This window comes from Nyctibius grandis, chromosome Z, assembly GCF_013368605.1.
Source record: "Nyctibius grandis isolate bNycGra1 chromosome Z, bNycGra1.pri, whole genome shotgun sequence".
Taxonomy (NCBI): domain Eukaryota; kingdom Metazoa; phylum Chordata; class Aves; order Nyctibiiformes; family Nyctibiidae; genus Nyctibius; species Nyctibius grandis.
Window position 1 is genome coordinate 96541119 of NC_090695.1, and position 19667 is coordinate 96560785.

At 47.0% G+C, this 19667-nt stretch overlaps 1 protein-coding gene and 1 long non-coding RNA gene across 5 annotated transcripts; one reads left to right on the forward strand and one right to left on the reverse strand.

Moving 5' to 3' along the window:
- Window positions 1-892: 892 nt before the first annotated feature.
- On the reverse strand, window positions 893-13483 carry DHRS7B (dehydrogenase/reductase 7B). 4 transcript variants are annotated; one of them, XM_068423266.1, is made up of 7 exons: window positions 13450-13483; window positions 6829-7004; window positions 5091-5206; window positions 4189-4399; window positions 3412-3504; window positions 1811-1963; window positions 893-1457 (listed from the first exon to the last, which is right to left on the reverse strand). In XM_068423266.1, the coding sequence occupies exons 1-7, from the start codon at window positions 13467-13469 to the stop codon at window positions 1252-1254; spliced, it is 975 nt and encodes a 324-aa protein (XP_068279367.1). In that variant the 5' UTR covers window positions 13470-13483; the 3' UTR covers window positions 893-1251. The 4 variants fall into 4 exon arrangements, with proteins under 4 accessions (XP_068279367.1, XP_068279369.1, XP_068279368.1 ...); XM_068423268.1 differs by lacking the exon at window positions 13450-13483 and adding an exon at window positions 13133-13417; XM_068423267.1 differs by lacking the exon at window positions 13450-13483 and adding an exon at window positions 11338-11426.
- A 145-nt stretch (window positions 13484-13628) lies between these two features.
- On the forward strand, window positions 13629-14423 carry LOC137676441 (uncharacterized). Its single transcript, XR_011050082.1, has 2 exons — window positions 13629-13788; window positions 14196-14423. It is a non-coding gene; the product is annotated as an uncharacterized lncRNA (long non-coding RNA).
- Window positions 14424-19667: the final 5244 nt, after the last annotated feature.

The following is a 19667-nucleotide window of genomic DNA, read 5'->3' on the forward strand; positions in this document are numbered from 1 at the left end:
GATTGCTTTAGAACAGATGAGAACTAAGGGTCTGTCTCCTATACTGTCCACCCTACGCACCCAGATTCTCCTCTGCTTGCCAGGAGACAGTGCCTGGCAGCTACAGAATCGCACCTACTCTGTGCTCGAGGCCTGCAGGTGGAGTGGGTGTGCTGCTCTCAGCTGCAGTGTTTACACACAGCAGTGTGCCTTGCCGGGCTATTTTCTGTCTGTTCTGTGCTTCCCCTGCATTAACTTGTGCTGGGTTAATACTGTTCTGTCAGGTAGCGCAGGGTTAAATGTCCCTGTACATCAGTAAGGCTCCGGGGAGACCACATAGCAGCCTTCCAGTACCTGAAGGGGGCTTTTTACAAGGGCAAGTAGTGACAGGACAAGGGGGAACGGTTTTAAACTGAAAGAGGGGAGATTGAGATGAGATATCAGGAAGAAATTCTTTCCTGTGAGGGTGGTGAGACACTGGCCCAGGTTGCCCAGAGAAGCTGTGGCTGCCCCCTCCCTGGCAGTGTTCAAGGCCAGGTTGGATGGGGCTTGGAGCAACCTGGTCTAGTGGAAGGTGTCCCTGCCTGTGGCAGGGGGTTGGAACCAGATGATCTTTAAGGTCCCTTCCAACCCAAACCATTCTGGGATTCAGACAGATAAAATAATTGCCAAATGAAACTTAGATTTTATATCAGTTACGTCTTTAAAAGTGGCACTGGACTGGACTTTAACTTAATGTATCAGATGATCTGGCATGTTAACAACCAGAGGCTCTGCAAAGTTTCTCACTTCAAGCAACATGCTCTAGATCAGATTGGAAGGAGTGGGAAGGAGACACTGACCACAAGAGCTCGCAGCTGGGGACTGTATTTCACAGGGGCCATGGGGTGGGGAAAGCCAAGATCAGCCTGTGTGAACGCAAAACAGGTGGGTTTTATTTGTAGCAGGCCAGTAAAGCTGAGCATGCCTGGAGTGAGGGGAGGTCAGGTGCTGTCTTCCAGCACAGGGGCCTCCCCTGCTGCAAAGTGTCTTCCCTTGAGTCACCCTCCCCTGCAGCCTCAGCTCTCCCCTTTTGTCCAAGCACCCTTCTTCAGGTGAGGTTTAGGTGCTGTCTTCCAGCAAGTCTGGCTGCCCTGATGTGGGGGGAACCGCTTTCCACTCTCCATGCGATGGTAAATTGCAGCATCTTGAGAAAGGTTTTTCCTGCAGGAGCACCTCTGGTGCTGTCCCAGCCCAACTGCAGGGGGTTGGCTTCTCCCTACAGTTACTGCTCTAAGAGTCCTTTGCTTTTCTCTCCTTTTTTGCTCTAGTTGCCATTAAGGTGAAGAAGAGCCTGGGGAAGAGGTTTCGCAGGTAGACAGCGAGGGAGGGTGTGAGGCCAGCTACCAGGACTTCCTTCTTCTTCTGTCCCACTGCGTTGAGCACCACCTGAGCGACCTCTGCAGCTGTCTGTCCTTCGGCGGTGTTCTTGTCCATAACTGCAAAGGAAAGCTGAGTAAGCACCAACGCCAGCAGGTAAGCCTACGCTTAAGTACCTTTCCTAGGAATGCTCTGTCCTAACTGTACATGGCTGCTTGGATGGGTTTGGTTTTTACACCAGTTGTGTATGGGAGCGCAGGCAGGTATAATTCGTGGTTGGGCTGGAAGTCAGTTGTTGCTGTCTAGGAAGGCTAAATTTTGGGGGTTACTGTTCCCCCTGCATCCAAAGTTGTCTTTTGATACTTCAGGGCTAACCTGTGTCCTCACCAAAGGCCATGTGTTGCAAGCACACTTTGGAGTAACTCAGTGAGGTGGAGATGCTTTAGATACAGGGCACAAGATCATATCTCACCTCCGTAGCGAGATCCATCTGCTGTTACAGCATTGAGAGAGAGGTTTGTCTGAATGTATCCAGGGCTTATAACTGTCACATCAATGTCGTACTGCTCTACCTCTGCTCGCAGGCAATCAAAGAAGGCCTGGGTAGCATGCTTAGAGGCAGCATCTGAAAAACAGGAAAAGAATTATGCACTAAGGAGAAGGAGCAGGGCTGGAGGAAGATTCACTCCCCTGAATGGGTTTTTCATTGCAATGCAGCCACTTCTGAGCAAGAACCCAGCAGCTGTTCTCCAACTAGGTGGTTGGTTTTTTTTTTCAGTGAATGGCAGCAACAGGTAGTGGGTGTGAGAGGCAATTTAGGAAGGCAAAATGTAAATACTCAAGTTGGAAACTGGCTGGGATCCTGAGCTTAGTATCACAGCCATGCCAAAGCACTACGGCATGAACCCAGGCTGCCTCCCACTCCTGATAAAGGAGACATGAAGCTTGGCTTGGGAAGCGTTTGATAAGACAGGCTGGGGGAAGGCGATGCCAGTACAGGAGGGCAGAGCTGATGTCTGCTGCCGAGCGCCCCGCTGAGCGCTGTGGACTGGCAGAGCCGGTTCAGAGCTTGGCTGCACACAAGTCAAAACCTGATCACACAAGCAGACAGGAGCAGAGAAGTGTGGCCTAGGGCAGGATTTCCCCCTGTTAAATGGCTGAGCCGCTCCTTTTGCTCGCTCCCTTTCCACGTATACTTGGTCACTACCCCTGTGACTGCCATCGCCTCAACATGGCTGCAGGGCTGACACCAGCAGCACGGAGCTCAGCGCGGGCTGCACACCCTGGCTGAGGGCCTAGGCAGGAGCTGAGCTCCGTGCTGCCAGGCCCATGCAGCTCCGGTCACTGTGCAAGTGCTCTGGAAGCCCTTAGAACACACTTCTTGGTGCAACCGTACCCACGTCACCTGCAAGACCAGATGGCCCAGACATTCCAGGCTCTCCTTCACAGCACTCTGATGCCATCATCACCACTGTACTTTTCCATTTTTATCTTTATTTTCAGTGATTTACAGGTGCTTGTATGCCAAACGCTCTCCTTTTAGTTCTTGCATCTTTTATAAGGCTTTTTCCAGCAATCTTGCCAATTTTCTTGTCATAACTGATTTAGCACAAAGAGTTTGCTGGATCAAGATAATTGTTTAGGCTTTTATTTTGGCATTGGTTGTACTACGGCACTTCACAACTTATTAAAACAAAAAGGCCCTACTTTCTTATAGGACATTAACCAGGCAAAGTGCAAGGATAAAATGCAATAAAATTATGGAAATAATCAGAAAGTTTATAGGGACTCTCAGGTGTTAACAGAGGAATATCAAGCTGTTTTCAAGACACTGAAAACATATTCTCCTTCCCCATCCCTTAACAACTCTAGGACAGGGCTAAGATTTTGTAGTTCAGAGTGCCTTCCTCAACAGCTGTCAGTGATTTGTGACCACACTCAGAACAATGCACAGCTCTGCCTTCCCTGCATGCAGCTGGCTCTACAGAGAGCTAAATGTGGAAGCAGTAGCCAATTATTCATTCACTCCGGTGCCCCAAATATGTCTTCCCCATTTTCTGCGGAGGTACTTACATGCGGATCTGAAAGGAATGCTTATTTTGCCTTGAACACTGCTGATGGCCACAATGTGGCCTTGTCTCCTCTTGATCATGGAGGGGAGAAGTGCTAGCAACAGACAGAAAAGACCCATTCAGAATAGCAGTCCTGCCATTCCTGCTGTCAAGAATCGATGCTTTCAGAGCGTTCAAAGATGCCCAAGTGAATTACAAGATCCTTGTTCAGGGCAGGGGTTGGGCAAGGGATAGTGCTTAGGATGCCCCTCACCGAAGCTGGCTGGGACATGCACCTATCAGGAGACTCCTCGTGCCAGCGAGGCTGCACAAAGGCTGTTAGAGATGCTACGATCTCCCCAGGCATGGTCAGCAGGGCTTGCTCTTTTCTGCCACCAGTACATCTTTCCATTTCCTGCAGCTGACACCCTCCAGGTTGAACTTTCTGTGTAACCAAAGAACCTTCCTAGGAAAGCTACAGCTTCACCTAGAACCCCTACTGCGTTCTCTAGGGTTTTATCAGCGCAGACAGGCTAACCATATCTCTCTTCGTAAGTTCCTGCCAGACTAGAGTCAGGAGGTGGTTTAAACAAGGGGGTATCTCTAATCAGGTACTTCTCATGCCGTCATGTCCAAGCATCAACTTTACACCTGCCCATAAAACAAAACTCTCCTCCCCTCTTATGCTGTACTGTACCAAATCCAACTACAAACAGAAGTTAAGCTGTGCTTAGTTGTGTTGGCCTGCAGAATGCATCAGCCAAATCCACTGTCCCCCTGTAATCCAGACCACAAGTACCTTTGGTGAGGGCTATAGGACCAAAATAATTTGTTTCCATCACTTTCTTGTCCACATCCAGTCCTGTGTCCACAATTGCACCTCGGAAGCTAATGCCTGCATTGTTGATCAGTATGTCCACGTGACCCACGTACTTCAGGATCTCTTCAGCAGCATTTAGGACAGTTTTAGTGTCCGAGAGGTCAAATACCACAGTGTGAGGTTTGTGTGCCTGTGAATAAACAAAAGTTGGCAAAAGAACAGTTCAGGCTGTGCTGAGTGTGCTGTATGTTCACGCTCATGACTTAAAGGAGACGTGGGATTTCCCAGCTCTGGAAGCACGGAAGCAGGGCCATCCAAACCTTGGGCAATGACAGCGCAGCAGCTCCATTTGGGTAGGAATACATGACAGAAGCAGGTTGTGCTCTCATCTTTACCACAGCCTAGGGAAGGGGCAAGTAAGATCTTCCTCAGGTACTAAAGTTTGCTATTGTCTTATTAAAATGCATCTGAAATAGTAAAAAATTTAACCCATGTGTCTTCTTCAGAAGCCAGCAATACCTTTCTTAGCCACTGTCAGCAGAACTAGACATCAAAAATAAAAGCCAAGATGTGGAAAGTCACTTTTCCAGATTCAATATATGAGATGCAGCTGCAAGGGGTCTGGGCACTCTGCACTCGCGTGCTTTCCCTTTCACTGCAAGGCACGGAGACTTTCAGCTGACTTATTTTTGTAGGGTTTTTACAAGATATGACATGTGAGCTCAATGTACTCCTGTAGCAACATCTATCCCTAACCACAGAGTTGCATTTTTCCTATTGCTCAACAGAACAACCCACAAGCAGTTCTGTCACTTCTGTAGTAACACGAACAGAAATCCCAGCTGCACGAGACAACAAACCTCTCCTCCTCCCACACTTACGTTCTTTCGGTGATTGGTCATGGTAGAAAGCTGCTGCACCACGTCTTTGAGTTTCTCACTGTCTCTGCCACAGAGCACTAGCTTGGAGCCTGCTGCATGGAAGGCTTTTGCACATTCTTTGGAGGAAGCAAGGAAGAGAGAAAAGAAAACGTTTGAATGTCAGAGACAAACAGCAGGTCTGCATCATACCTGGTGATAGGCTAAAACTTCTTTTAGCTGGCAAGGGTCTAAGGTGGCTTAATTACTCCTAAGCAATAGACTGATTTACAGTGAAGTCACAGCAAGATGCCATTTTCCTGTGACTTTGACAGATGTGACAGCGGTGAGGCAGCTGGTGTGCTCACAGTTGCTGTGCTGGTTATGCAGTTAGTGTGCTGTTCACGCATCCTCCCCCATCAGCTGGTTCAATTTGCCTGTGCCTCTTAATTTTTGACTATATGCCCTTCTTAAGAGGGACTACAGTTACCTTGTGCATGTCACCTAATGCAGCGGGGCCTGGTCCTAGGGGTTTCAGTTTTAGTGAACACCTCCAAAGGTTCTGGAAGCCTTGGAGCTAATGGCTTCATCAAGGTGATCTTCTTGAAGGGATGCCATGCTATTGTCCTCCTTTCAGTGCTACCAGCTGCTGAGGCAACTGCACATTCTTCTACCCTACCTCCTGTGATCAGCGAGACAAATTGCTTATTTGCGCAAGAGGTGACAGTGGGTGGTAACAAAGGGTGTTTAAGAACACAGAGTAATTAGAGGTGGTCTAGTATATTAATAACTGGGAGTGAGAGGAATAGTATAAGAACTTGCCAATGAGTCAATAAGGGGGGAAACTTCACTGTACAACGGTGGAAACCTGTACACCCAACGACGTACAGCGCTTCATCTGCCCAGCCTGCCACAGCTGGAAGGTCTCTCCTGAGATACCAGTTCTGTCTCTTCTTGATGTGAAATACAAATTCTTTTACCACTCCCAGCTCTTTGGTTGTGACAGGCAGAGAGGACCGTTTCCTCTCCTTTGGCCATTAGTTACTGAACAGCCCTGGCCTTAAGGACAAACTCACGTGCAAAGACGGCATCAATTTAAGCTCTATTTGTTCTATAAATGTACTCATCCTAATGAAAGGCCTTGATAGCAGAGAGCACTTTGTCTTCTCCTCAGGAAGCTTTTAAAGCAATTATAGAAAGCAGAATTAGAGAATATAGCTACTCATGCAAAGAATAAATTTTATTTGGAAAAAAAATAGTGTTTTTATTTAGAAAAAAATACTCACTGGTGTTAACATTGCCAAGAGTTTGAATTTAGAATGGATGGATTTGTACCACAAGAGAAAAGGTACCTTAACTTGGGGGAGAGGGGCAGGGGGTGGAAAGTATAGCAGGGTATCTGGAAATAAAGCAAACACGAATGCAGAACACCAGCTCTGGGAAGTTTTGGAGAGACAATTTGACTTCCTGACTTTTTCAGTATTTAAAGACCCCTGACAGCACAAGAACAGCATAACTTGTTCCTTGCTTTGATGAGCTCCAGTTTTTACAGCATGATTAAAATTTTCCTCGACAAACTTGGAGACTTTCTTGCATCAAAATTTGCGCTGGCTATAGTTATAACTGATAGAGCTGTACAAGCTATGTCTCTCAAAATTCAGAGCAATAGGAGCTTTCTGCTCATTCCTGCTTTATTCCAGTAGGTGCCCCTTCCACGCCCCTCTGCTCGTCCTGCCTTTGGTGCCCTTCTTTCAGTCCCTACCTTTTCCCAGGCCAGAGGTAGCCCCTGTGATCACGACCACGGCTTCCTGGAGGTGAGCTCGCATCCGCATCCACTGCAGCAGCCGAAAAACGGCGAAGATCCCCAAGCTGCCAAAAAGCAGCGGGATGATGACTGTGCTTGTGAGATCCATGAGTCTTCCTTTCTGAATGGTCTTCCTAGAGCCACAAGATGAAAGGAAACAGACCATTTCACCCACAAGAACATCAGCAGAGGCTTGGAAACTAGGGAAATCCTTTTTCTTAACCCTGCCTTAGACCACCAATAAACCAAATCCCATACAGAGGTATCTTCAACAGGTTTCTTCATCCCTTCATTTAGACTTTCAGAAGTTCACATCAGTACCCAATTTGAAGCATTTAAATGCTAATCTGAACACCCCAGCAGGACACTTGGTGTCAAATCTTGTCAGCTGTCATGTAACAAACCTGCGTTCAGAGATGCTGTTCCCACATGCTTTTCCGTTTTGCTCTAGATTCACTCTCTTGTACGAAGTGTATTTAGAGCGAAAACTCCTCAGGGCTGGAATATGTCCCTGCATTTTTCTAATTGTAATAAAACCTCTTAGATTTCTCTAGGACAGCCAGTACCACAGTATCTACGTGCTAGAGACCAGTTACTGTGTGTTATCCCAGATGGATAAAAGCCAGTCTATCTTCTGGAAGCTCAGAGTAAGTTTTCTCTCTGAGCATGTTTTTTGCTTAATGCACTGAAATCTGTGCTTCCATCTCCAAGTGTCTTTCACCACCTGTTAGCAGAGGCAAGTTATCCAATTTAAATAAACCACATGTCCAACCTAGTAGGCTAAAGCCTCCATTCACACGCTTTACTTTTATGGCAACATTAATTGTGCAGTTTAGCGGCATGAACTTGTGTTCTAATATACTGAAATGAAACCTGTGAATGAAACCCAAGCTAAAGGTATCTACAAGACCTAGCTCATCCTGGAATTGGATTCTGATACCAATGCATAGCCCTAATCTCCTTGCTAAGCCACTGCCTTCAGGGGAGTAGTTTATGTTACAGCTTACTACATAGCCAGAGAGTAAGTGATACTTCTGCTATAAAAAAGGTCACTAATTTTCCCACTGTATATACCCCCAAGCTTTAATGCTTGATGTCACAGTAAAGTCAGCTACAACCCCTTCCTGGAATCTACACATCTTTTGGGTTGCACATAAAGTCAAACCCAAATATTAGTATATCTTCCCTGATGTGCAGATAGAGTTTGAACTCGTGCAGTTTGACCTGCAAGGTAGGTCTTTACCAAGAAGATACTGGAAAGGTCTGGGTACACAACTCATACACTACTTCAAACGAAAGGACAGCATGAGTAGCAGAAAACAAGAGGTAACTAATAACGCTAAGCCAGAATTCAGTGTCATTAAGTAGGACTGAGTTTGTATGGAGCTGAAGGGATGACAGAGGCTCTACATGGAACAGAGCTAGTGTGGAAAATGTCAGGCTCTTCCAGATTTCCATCAGGGGCTTGTACAGAATTCCTCAAGTAGCTGGTCAGTGAGCAGACTAGCTTGCTGAACCAGTAGTGAACTGTATAAAGTATTTCTGGAGGTATAGCTAGAACACAATAAAATAAGACATAAAGATAGCTGAGCTAGCTCTAAATAAGCTTGACAAGGTCTAAAAATAAAGTCTTCACATGAGTACACAGCTTGTCTCAAGGTACTATGGAGCTTCCCATTCCTGAGCTAACTCATGTCTCTACAAAGTACTTAATTGTGTAACACACTGTGTGTCGTGCAGCTAGACGTCCAGGCCACAGGCTCCCCTGGCCACAGGGAGTATGCCCAAAGTGGGAAATCAGTAGCCCAAAAGGAGGATTAAACTCATTCTGTTGCAAAGCAGCGCATAGCACAGCACCCAGCTGCTCAGACCAGCATCTTACTCTTCCCCCTCTTTGTGCTGAGCACACACAGGGTGTGTATTTTGTACTGATTTACAGCAGAGGAGTGGGAGAGCTGATTTAACACAAGAGTGTGTATCACCCCTGAAATAATTCCTAGGAAAGAGCTGTTTAGACACAAGGCCACTGGCCTTTAGGCTGGAAAAGTGGGAGGTTCATGTTCAGCGAGTCATTTAAAGCAGCTGCCCCCTTCATGTTGTCCTTTTTCACTCTCAAAGGTCTCTTCAGAGTCAGAAAACAAGATGTGGGCAGGGACAACAGGTGCTGGCCTGACATTGAGCAGCGTGGCTTACAGGACATTTGGAATCAAAGGTCTTCGGCTCCGTGTAGGACCTGTCATTATTTCCACAGGGGGAGCTGATGGGTGGAGTGGCACTTCCTTTGTGAGACCAGGGTGAAGCTGAGGCATTTGAAAAATCTGGCCCTGACCAGCTTTGCTTCCGATTTCAGTAAAATGCAGACGAAAAGGTAACTGGGAGGAGGGGGCTTTTCTGACATCTTTTCTAACTAAACCACACTAGGAGATGGGAGGCAGTCCCCTGTTTGATTACAGCACGGTTCCTTCACATTCTTTGGCAAAAATAAAGGTTAACTTTGCAAGGACTGAACTCTTTGCCACAGAGTCTGGTGGAAAAGAGCCCCCAAGCCCACCAACTAAAAGCTAACCGTGTTTTGGTCAGGTAGCATCCATTGCTCATCAGTATGAACCAGTTATGCCTCCTTAACTTATTCCTTAATCATATCACTTATTCATCTACTTTCCAAACAAAGAACGTCTGCCTTTAATCCTTTTTCATTTGAAAAATCTTTCCCAGCCTTTTATTCTTTTTCTTTCTCTCCCCTGCCATATTATACACGGGAACTGGACAAATTTCCCAATCTCTGCCTGAAGGCTGCAGCAAGCCAAGAACCCAGCCAGCAGCAACAACCCACTTCTGCAGCTTCCAGGACAGAGTGTGAATCAACAGGTAACTCCCTCTGATCTATGGGGAGGGGAAATACGGGATGGGGAAGAGAAAGACTGGATGAAGGAGGGGAGGAAGAGAGTGGAGGACCAGCCCATCAGAGATTTAGGTCCTTTTTTATTAGGGCTTACAGTTGCAGTACCTTCTTCTAAGGAAGGTACTGAAATGGCCCCTTAAAAAGAGCCCCCAACAAAGAAAATCTCAGTTCAGTTGGGCTTGGGAAAAGAGGCCAACCTAGCTGAACCACGTTATTCTGGAAAGAAGACAATTCCTGTAGCACTTCAGACCTCCAGCAACAAGTTTTTCTTTGATTTCATAAACTAGCTTATATCACAAACCCATGAGTTCTTATTTTACCTTGTCATATTGAACATGCTGAAAAAGAATCACTGATAACATAAATATCAGTGGAACAAGAGACCATGGAAACAAGCTCAAGCCGTAGAGCCACGCTGCAGTACGTTCAACAACATCCATCTTACAGAGCCCAGTGCCAGGCTACTGACACAACAGGGCAGCAGTTACATTCTGTTCAGTTTTCAGGGTTATTTGGTGGAAAGACCAAAGGAAAGAATTGCTGCAACCTGAAGGAGAAGTTATATTCAGTATTAGGGTCATTTGCTGCAAAAGCCAGCGGAAAGAATTGCTGCAATCTGCAGGAGAATGAGATAGATCATAGATAAAAGACGACTTGATTCACATCAACAAAAATGCGAAGTTGCAAGACAAAGGCTGGGAGAAGAAGGTAAAAAGCATAAAACCCAACTTAAGATAGATAACACTCTGAAGTAGCTAAAGACATCCCAGGGCAGATAACGCCACGTCACATTAAAAACGTGGGGGAGAGTAGGGAACACATGGGTTTCCACACCTCGTAGAGATGAACTGGATATCCTCAGACCTCCTGCTCAAAGGTCTGAGACCCCACTATCACCTTTGTTCACAAATTTGAGTATTCATGCTGAAAAAAACGGTTATTAATTAACAGATTTTGACACCAGGTTATTGGCAGGAGAGAAGCCACTACTCATAATTGGTTCAAATAAAATCCTGTAATTCTCAGTTCTCATCCCAAAAGGCAGGATTGGAACATGCATGTTATTACAGAGCAGAAATAAGACCGCTGATAATGTAAGCACATACAGGTGATTGGAAAATTTTTGAAAGGTTTACCATAAAATAAATCACATATATCCACTTAAAAAAACCTTTCCCCTTAAAACAAAAACTGGATGTTATCCCATAAAAGCCAGGACAATGATTTCCAAAGGAACAAGGATCGTAGTTAATAAGGTCAAGAGTGCACTAAAGGCGACAGAGATTAGATCAAGTCCTAAAAGAAACTAAAACCATGATAGTTTCCCTAAACAACACGTATTCTCCTTTGGCTTCAGCCACCTAGAATCATATTGTCCTTTATGTGACAAATGGCAGCAACTGGGAGGCTATTTTCAGAAATCAAAAGGTGTCATTTCAAAGGTGGGGGGCTAAAAGGAAGGAAAAAAGTCTTTTTTTTTCCTAAGGAAGCCCTTGTCCAGAAGCAGAGCAGCTCTAAGCTTGATTAGCTACGGACGTTAGTCTGAAGAAAGCACAATATCCTACCTTTGAAAAGCACTCACTTGCCAGTGACCCTGTGAGATGGTGTCTCCCTCTGGTCTTTTAACAGGACAGACCTGACTTTAATTTGGCACTGGCAGCAGTCCAAGCAAACGCGCTCTGGCCAATGCTCGAGCAGCCAAGAGCTGCCTCTAAAAACAAACCTCAGGAATACGGCTGTGACCTTTCCGAAGGGGGCGTAATTTAACCCCCAGCCTGAAAAGATAGAAGTGAATTCAAAATGATACACAACTTGCGACGACCCTCTGATTATTTCTAGTACTAAACAAAGACTTTCTAGTATTGAATCCAGAGCATCCATAAAGACCAAAATTAATCTTTCCACACTCTAGATGGAAAAAAAAAGGTAACGTGTGAATTGGCTGCAATTCTCTATTACAGTAATTAGTTTTGAGGCGTACGCTGATGTTCTAGTGCACACTCTAAAATGAGTAGCATGCTAATTAAAAGAAAACAGACTTTTAATTTCTTCCCTTAGGATTCTTGAGAACTTTGAGCAAAACTGAACTGAGAGATGAGTTTCTCATCATGCTCTGCATCAAAACCTGGTATTTACTGGGGAAATGGACATCCCTCCAGCTGACCAAATTCCCTAAATCCCTTATAAGCCATGTTTGACAGGGAGAAAAGTGAGCATCACTTGCATTTTATATCAGCTAAACAGTTTTACTGACCCAACTGCTTCGGAAAGAAACTGAAATCAAACTCAGAGACATCTAAGCCAGGGGAAAAAAAAGTCATATAGCATTGTGTGTTAATTCAGTGATTTAATATAAGCCAATGGGAAACTTGCTGACAGTTTCTCTGACACAAGATCCCCATAAATGGTAAGTTAAACTTCAAAAAACTCATTCAAAACCCAATCAGAAAAAACATTAATTCAAATAATGGAATTACTGAAATGCCAATGTGCACTTACATGCTTACAGAATCAGCTTTCATTCCAAACTTTATAAGCAGAAAGTAATGTAAAAAATACACTGAGGTCATCAGAAACCAGTAAAACTCCTAAGAAGGAACGCAGGAACTGGACAGAGCTCCTCACTACGATACGACCATTTCAAACTGAAAACAGAGATGGGGTTCAGGAGAAGAAATACAATAACTCAGCTGGAATTCTCAAAAGAAATTATGGCAACTGGTGTTACCAAGAGTGCCACACGAGTGCTACGCACCGGTAGCTGGCAGGTTTCATTCTAAGTAGCTGGCAACAATGAACAAGTGTTTGAGGTTTGCTGAGGGCTGGGTAAGTACCACTTGTAGTATTTCGAATTAACTTTTTCTAGTGGAATTGGAACAAGCTGCTGCCCCAGAAGCATCACTTGGAGCAGTGTCTGGGCAAACCACCTGCTGTGGTTCAGTAGTCGTTCCAACAGCATCCTGCTTGTGTTTTTACATAACTGTTAGGCCAAACAACCACCTCACCCCATGGTACAGGGACAAGGGAAAAATCTGTTTCTAGCACCCAAAAACCAGACTGGACTTGAGAAATTATCTTCTCATAAATCTTTCTGCCACTTCTAATCGGTCACAAGCTTCATTTCCAACCCTTCCACTTGAAAATCCTCTGTTGGTGTTTGGGACACAAATCACAGTAAATCAAAGTGGCACGATTAGAAAATTAAAACATTTGCTGTGCCAGGGAAATTATTTTGCAGATATTTACCAAATCAAGAATCACCTAAAAGACAGTGAGAAAATGAGAGTTGGCTTCATGTCTCTCCCCGCCCTGATTTATATATAAATATATATTTAATAGCTGTAACGCTGACAAACGTACTTGAGAGCCCAGGGTTTCCCTGCACACAGCTCAGGGCCACGTTCACCCAACCTCTCACGTTTGCCAAGCTTTCACCTCTCCGAGGACCACCCGCAGCCCCCTCGACACCTCCCCGTGGGCTCCCCCGGGGAAGAACACCGGCAGGCGGGCACCGCAGGGTCACAGCGGGGTGCCGGCAGCCCCGCTCGCTGCTGAGCGGGGCCCGGAGGGGGCCGCCGGCGGAAAGGGGCTGCCTCCCCGCCGTAAAGGGACCGCGGGGGCTGGGGCTGCGGGGAGGGGGAGGCCTCGGGGAGACCGGCGGGGCTGCGCGGCCCTACCTGCCCGCTGCCGTCACCATGGCCACCGCCGGAAGTGCCTGCGTGCGCATGCGCCTGAGGCGCCGCCGGGGGGGAGGCGGGCCTTCCGCCAGAGCGTCCAATGACACACAGCTCCTCCCCGAGGCCAACCGGAAGGCGCTGCGGGAGGGCGGCCTGCCCGCGCCGGTCCGCCCGCGGGTGCCGCCGGCCGGGGATCGGCGCTCCCGGCGCGGGGTTCCCCCGGCGCGGGGTTCCCCCAGGCGCTCTGCGGCTTCTCGCCGGCGCTCTGCCCTTCCCGCCCGGGGAGCGCCGAGGCCTGGGCATGTCCGTGTGAGCGCGGGGCTCCAGCCCTCCCTATGGGTATTCCTTACCCCGTGTCTTCTTCCAGGGCCGCCGCCGGCCGAGCTGCTCGGCGGGGTTTGCTGCAGGGGGCAGGGAGTGCCCGGGCTGCCGCCCCTTGGGCCGGGCATGGGGAGAAGCGGGCGGGCGGGCGCAGCTCGGCTTCGCCAGACACCTGCAGCCGAGGAGGATTTTTACCGTCAGATTCAAGACACAGAAATTTGGCCGTTCCCACGCAGCTGAGCTGGGCGGGCTGTGTCTGTGGCTTGTTCTAGGGGAGTCTTCTGTAATTGCCAATTTCATCCCCAGACAGGATCCCTGACGAGCTTGGAAGGCTTCCCATTTGTCAATGGTCATTATTTTACGTGCACGTTGCTGATTACACTGACCTAAATTCTCCTCTCTTCTTCTCTGTCTCTGCACGGAAGGTGAAGATGGAGAAAGTGCATGTGACGGGACTGCGTGCGATGCGTGACTGAGGAACAGTGGGTGAATTCCTGTAGAAGGAGAAAAAGAGGCATTTCTGCAGAGTCCCTTTCAAAGCCGTGATCAGGGGAAATCTGATTTCTCTGTTTTTAATTAAGCTCTGTGCAGTGATGCTCGCAGACTGCGCATGGAATCATTTCAGTTTGTAATTAAATGGAGCTTGAATGTGCTGCAGGTTCTGTAGCTTTAAATCTCCCTGTTGAGGTAATGGCACTGATAAGGGGCAATCGAGCATTGCCAGGCTGGAGCACAGATCTCACCAGGCCTTTGGAAACCCCAGGCTGTGGTGAGCCCAAAAGCCCAAAGTCCAAATGGACTCAGTGGTGTAAGGAGCTTTTGCCCTGAGGAAGGAGAGGGTGAATGGCTTCATCCCAGCACAGAGAGCTTTTCCACCTGTTTATTACGGTGTGTGTGAGCAGAAGATAGATCCATTTACAGAGGCAGTCGGAAATACCTCAGCGTTATCCACAAAGGCAGACGATCCCAGATGTCTTATCTTGCTGCTGTTCACAGGGGGAAAGGATAGCTTTTTATGATAGCTGTTTGAAAGACAGTTTTACCATAAGTTTTTAAGGTAACAGTGTTCTGCTTCTCTCTTCTAATAAGGAAAATACACTGAAGCTGTGAATTCATTTCAGTAAGTTTGCCATTAGGAAGGGATCGATATTTCAGGAAAAAAGGATAAAAGAATTCAAGATCTTCCTAAAAAAATCACATTCTGAAAGGTAATGCCCTTTTTTGGCTTCAGGACCAATATGAAATGAAAGGAAACAATCAATGATATTATTTACACAAATGAAATTGAAAAACAAAAAGCAGAAGAAGGTAATTTATGTCATGGCAGCCTTACTGGAAGCTGCAGTCAGTTCAGTCTTCTGACAATCAGAGCTGGAAAAAGCCATTTCAGACCATCTTTCCCACCAAAGCAGGGCAGGATGAGCTGCAGCCCAATGCATTCTCTTTCTTACAGGACAGTAGTTGCCCGACAGCTCTGTCCAAGCTCCTGTGCTCATTTACCTGGTATCTGCCAGCTTATTTATTTGAACAGGGAATAGTCGGTCACCAGACTGGCAGGTGCTGGCAAAGCTGATTGAAACCAAGTGCCCTGCAGTGACTGTACGAGTGGCGAATCACATAGCAAAGGGTTAGACTGGCGTCACATTAGAGAAGGAAATTCATTGAACTAAGGCTTGACTTTGTTGCTTTGATTGGGATTGTGTTTTCTTAGGTTAACCTAGTGTAATTAGCAACAAATTCACTGTTGCTTTAAACCTGGTGATTCACAGACTGCATATTGGGTGACTGACTTATGGCAACCTGCCTTTCTTCTCAGAAACAGAGGAGAATCTATCCTGAATCCCGAGGACTTTTGTTTTGGAGCCCATACAGGCCCGACTGGTAAATGTTGGTATAGTCTAGAACTATGCCTGTTGTTTTTATTAGCATTCAGTCTCCTCTTTTTTTTTTTTCTCACTGTGTCAGGCCAGAACTGCAAAGGGCTGGAATCCTTTTAGCATTTTTACACTTCCTTGACAAACATCCTGCTGTTCTATTGCTGCCCTCCTGAAGCGTAGGAGCTCTTTTTTGAGGGGAAAAATATCTCCAAACTCAAGGAACTATATTGCACTTCTGTTTGGTGACATCTGCTTTACTGCAAGCATCACTGAATGCAGATCTACATCCTTTTAACCCTATTCTCTAGGGCAACAATTTTGTGCTCCAGTTCTTCCAGGCTCTTTATTTGTCACCTTTTTTTCAAGGAGTATAAGATGTAGCTTCTCTCTTAAGAAAAGCTTCAGTTGCTTACCCTAAGAGCAAAGATCTGTGTAGAAATCCCCATGGGGTAATAAAAACCTTCCCCAGAGAAAACATCCTTGAACTAGTTTGAACTGAAAGCTCCCAATTTCCCTGTGCCTTTGGCTGGAAAATGTAAATGTTCAAAGGGCTGTGGCATGATTAAAGATTTTCTTGTCTCAGCCTCTGATGCGAGAGTGCAGATTCTCCTCCTCTCCCCTCCCTGCTTGCATAGATTTGGTTTATAGGAGTGGGTGAAAACAGACTAGGGCGTCAGGGGAAGAAACAGAGACCTAATGTAGAGAACAGAGACAGAAGGGCTTCTTGGGGCTTTGCCATTCTTTGCCCCTGCAGCTCTGTGCAGATCAGTCCTCTGTGTCCCTTCCAGGCAATGGACCTGAGAAAATGGACTTGATTTTTGCCCCAGCTTTAGTTCTGGTTTGGAATTGGGCTCTGACTCAAAGACATCAAACTCCTTTTGGAGAACTCTTGCTGGACACCTGGTCACTCGACTCTCAGCTTTTTTCTCTGGGAGGATTTTGCTGTAGGTTCAGTTTGCTGCACTCACAGGTTTTTGCACCACCTGAGTTTCTTTTGTTGTTTTTTTTTTTTAAGTTAGTTTCTATAAGGTTTAATTCCAGTTGTTTATAATGTCTTCTCCAGACCCTGCACTGCAGCATTTCCAAGCTCAGTACGAAAACAGTGTAGACTTAGAGAGACTGCATTTCTGATGTATTATCATGCTGCAAATCCCTGATCTTTGCAGCTAACGCAAAAGCCGGGGAAGAGGGAGCAACATCCTCTCTCTCCTCTTGCAGCTTAAGATCCTCAAACATACACCACAACCATTTTAACCGAGTTGAACGCCTCCAGGATGGTTTGGCACACACAGAAATGGGGACATGGCAAAGCTGAGGTACTATTTCCATTGCTTTAATTGCTGAGGGGACAGCTCAGGCTCGGTGTATAGAAATACCTCCTACCTGGAGCTTTGCTGATCTCAGGATATCCAACCCTGTCTCTCCCTGCTGCGTTCCCTCTTGATTTTAGAGTGGTAAAAGCAGGTAAGGTCGGAGGGCTGGGTCCCCAAGAGCTGTAAGGCAGCAGGCCTGTACGCAGAGAAGTGTACAGCTTACCCCCCTTCTGCTTTTTGGTGGGTTAGGAAGGAGTTAAATGACAACAGAGGGAGAGGCTGTGCTATTGTTCAGGCATCCCTGGGTCCAGGGTGGCTGGTCTCTATTCCCGGATCTGCCTCTGGCTTCCTGCATGACCTTGGACCAGTCACTTACCTTTTCTTTTCCTTAGCTCCCAAATTATAACATGGAAATCGTTCTCTTCCTGCGGTGCCTCGTTCCCTGCAGGTTTCAGGGTGGCCGAGATTCTCCGGTGGGTGATGATGGGAGGAGAAGAACACATTTCCACTGGAGAAATATTTACGCAGAGGGGAGCAATTTTTGGACAGGGTCACTCAGCTACAGCGCGGGCTGTGCATATGGTGATATTTGGGGTTTTTTTAGTAGGCAAACCTGTGGTGAAAGCCAGATTCCATTTGTCGTTGGTGCAGCTGCCCCAGAGCAAGGCCAGCTGCAGTGATCCTCGTCTTCACTAGATGGTGCTTTTGATCAAAGATTTGAATAGCGGCAGCTCTGCACTGTATTTCCTAATTTTTCTTCCTCAGTCTCCATTCCTTCCCCTCTTCTTTCTCTGCTTTAACACTACGGGGGACACTTAATGATGCTGGATATTGAGCAAGGCTAATCTGGTGGTGCTACAGGCTCCAAGGCACCCGCACCCACCAGCCAACTTGTCTTCTGGGCTTTGGTTTTTGAAGCGTGTATCGGTGCTGCTGGGCTGTGGGAGAGAATTGAATTCTTTCCGTGTTTTCTATTCCCATAAGGAAAAGGCTTCAAAGAGCGGGTCCCCTCCCCCTCTCAGCTGGTGAAGGGCATTTAGGGAAGATGGGAAAAAAAATCTGGCTCTGACACATGCGTTTCTGTAACAAACCACTGCCTTTCCCTACCTTAGCAGAAGATGGTTTTTTTTTTTTTAAAAAAAGGCAATTGCTGCGTTTATATCCATCTTTGTATTCAGGAGATGGTTACACCTAGCCAAGGTCATTGCTGCTGCACGCCAGTATCAAGCAGCAAGCCAGCCTCGTCTCCCTTGAATGAGCACTGATTTCTGTAAGGCTTCCCCAGGTAAGGAATGGGAATGGGCTTGAATCTGCCGAGGCAAAGTCCCAAGCTGCTGCTGGGTAGAGAAAGCCGCAAGAACAGCCCTCCCTTTTATAAAGGCAGCAGAGGAGATGAATGAAATTGTAATCAAACATTTCCTGTGGAGACATGCACGGGGATCGGTTATTAGCTCGTACAGTACGAGGCACAGCAGGGTGTGGGGTGTGCTGTCAGCATCCGTGACAGCGTGTGCAGGGCAAGTGGGGTGCCTGCCCCCAGCACCCCAATCGAGCACACACAGACAATAACCATCCCGTGTTGGCCCCTTCCGAGTCTGCCCGGAGGCTCTCACCCCTCTGGCACTTGCCTGCAGCGATGACGTTTGTTCAGTTCATGCGCTCACAGGGCTACCTGCAGCCTGCTGTGCCCCTGCCTTGGTGCCAGGCTGCCTGACACTCCCGGCGGGGAGGCTGCGAGGTTGTATCACTTACAGCTCCCTCCCCGTGGAATTTTACAAACATTAATGAATGGGGCTGGATTGCGGCTGTGACGCCAATCAGCCGTGCACAGATTTGTAGTCTGAGGCCGGGAGAGATTACACTCCTGCCTCTGGCACTGCACCAATGACAGCAATCTCATGCGTGTGCTGACAAGCCCACAAGGCCAGTGCCCGCAGCAGCCCTGTCCTCACGTGCTGGATGTTACGCTTATGGCAGTGACGTCCCCACAGCAGGGACACAAACTGCAGCGTGACATAGAACTCCTCTCACGACTGGGAGCTGACAGTGATTTCTTTGTCATTCTCCTGTTGTCATCTTCCCACTGCACATACATTTGTTCATCATTAATAAGATATTGCTGATGCCTAAACCCTGGGTCTGCATCACAGAGAAACCCTGTGAAGGAGCAGCCCAGACTGCAGGGTTCAAACTTGGTAAGAAGAGTGAGAAGTGGGGACGGTGCATTTCCTCACATCTGTTAGATCTGGAGAGCAACCCACTCTCCAGTCCCTCCTGGCTGAGAGGGAATTGCATCACTGGCGCATGCAGATATTTTTTTTTTTTCCTGAAACGTGCTTGTTTTCTTGTTTTTCTTCGATGGAATTTGCCAGCGTGTCCCAAATTATGTGGATCTGAAATTTAAAAGCAACGTACCTGTGTGGGGGAGAGAATGAGTGATTTTCACTTTGCAATCTGGCTCTTCCCTCCCTCCTCCCTTTTCCCCACATCCCCATGTGTTATACAGCCAGCTGCTCCCGGAATAGTTTGGGAATGAAATGTCACCGTTTGAAACTGGTGAGTCACACTTTTTGAGGGGAGGGGGGGAGAATATGAAATCTTGCGGTGTGGCAGAGCATCTCCTGGTGAGTACAGAGAGATTTTTAAAACCACAGGCTCCCTGATGATGGACTTGAGGGGCTTTGAATAAAGGCTGCTGGGTGTGTCC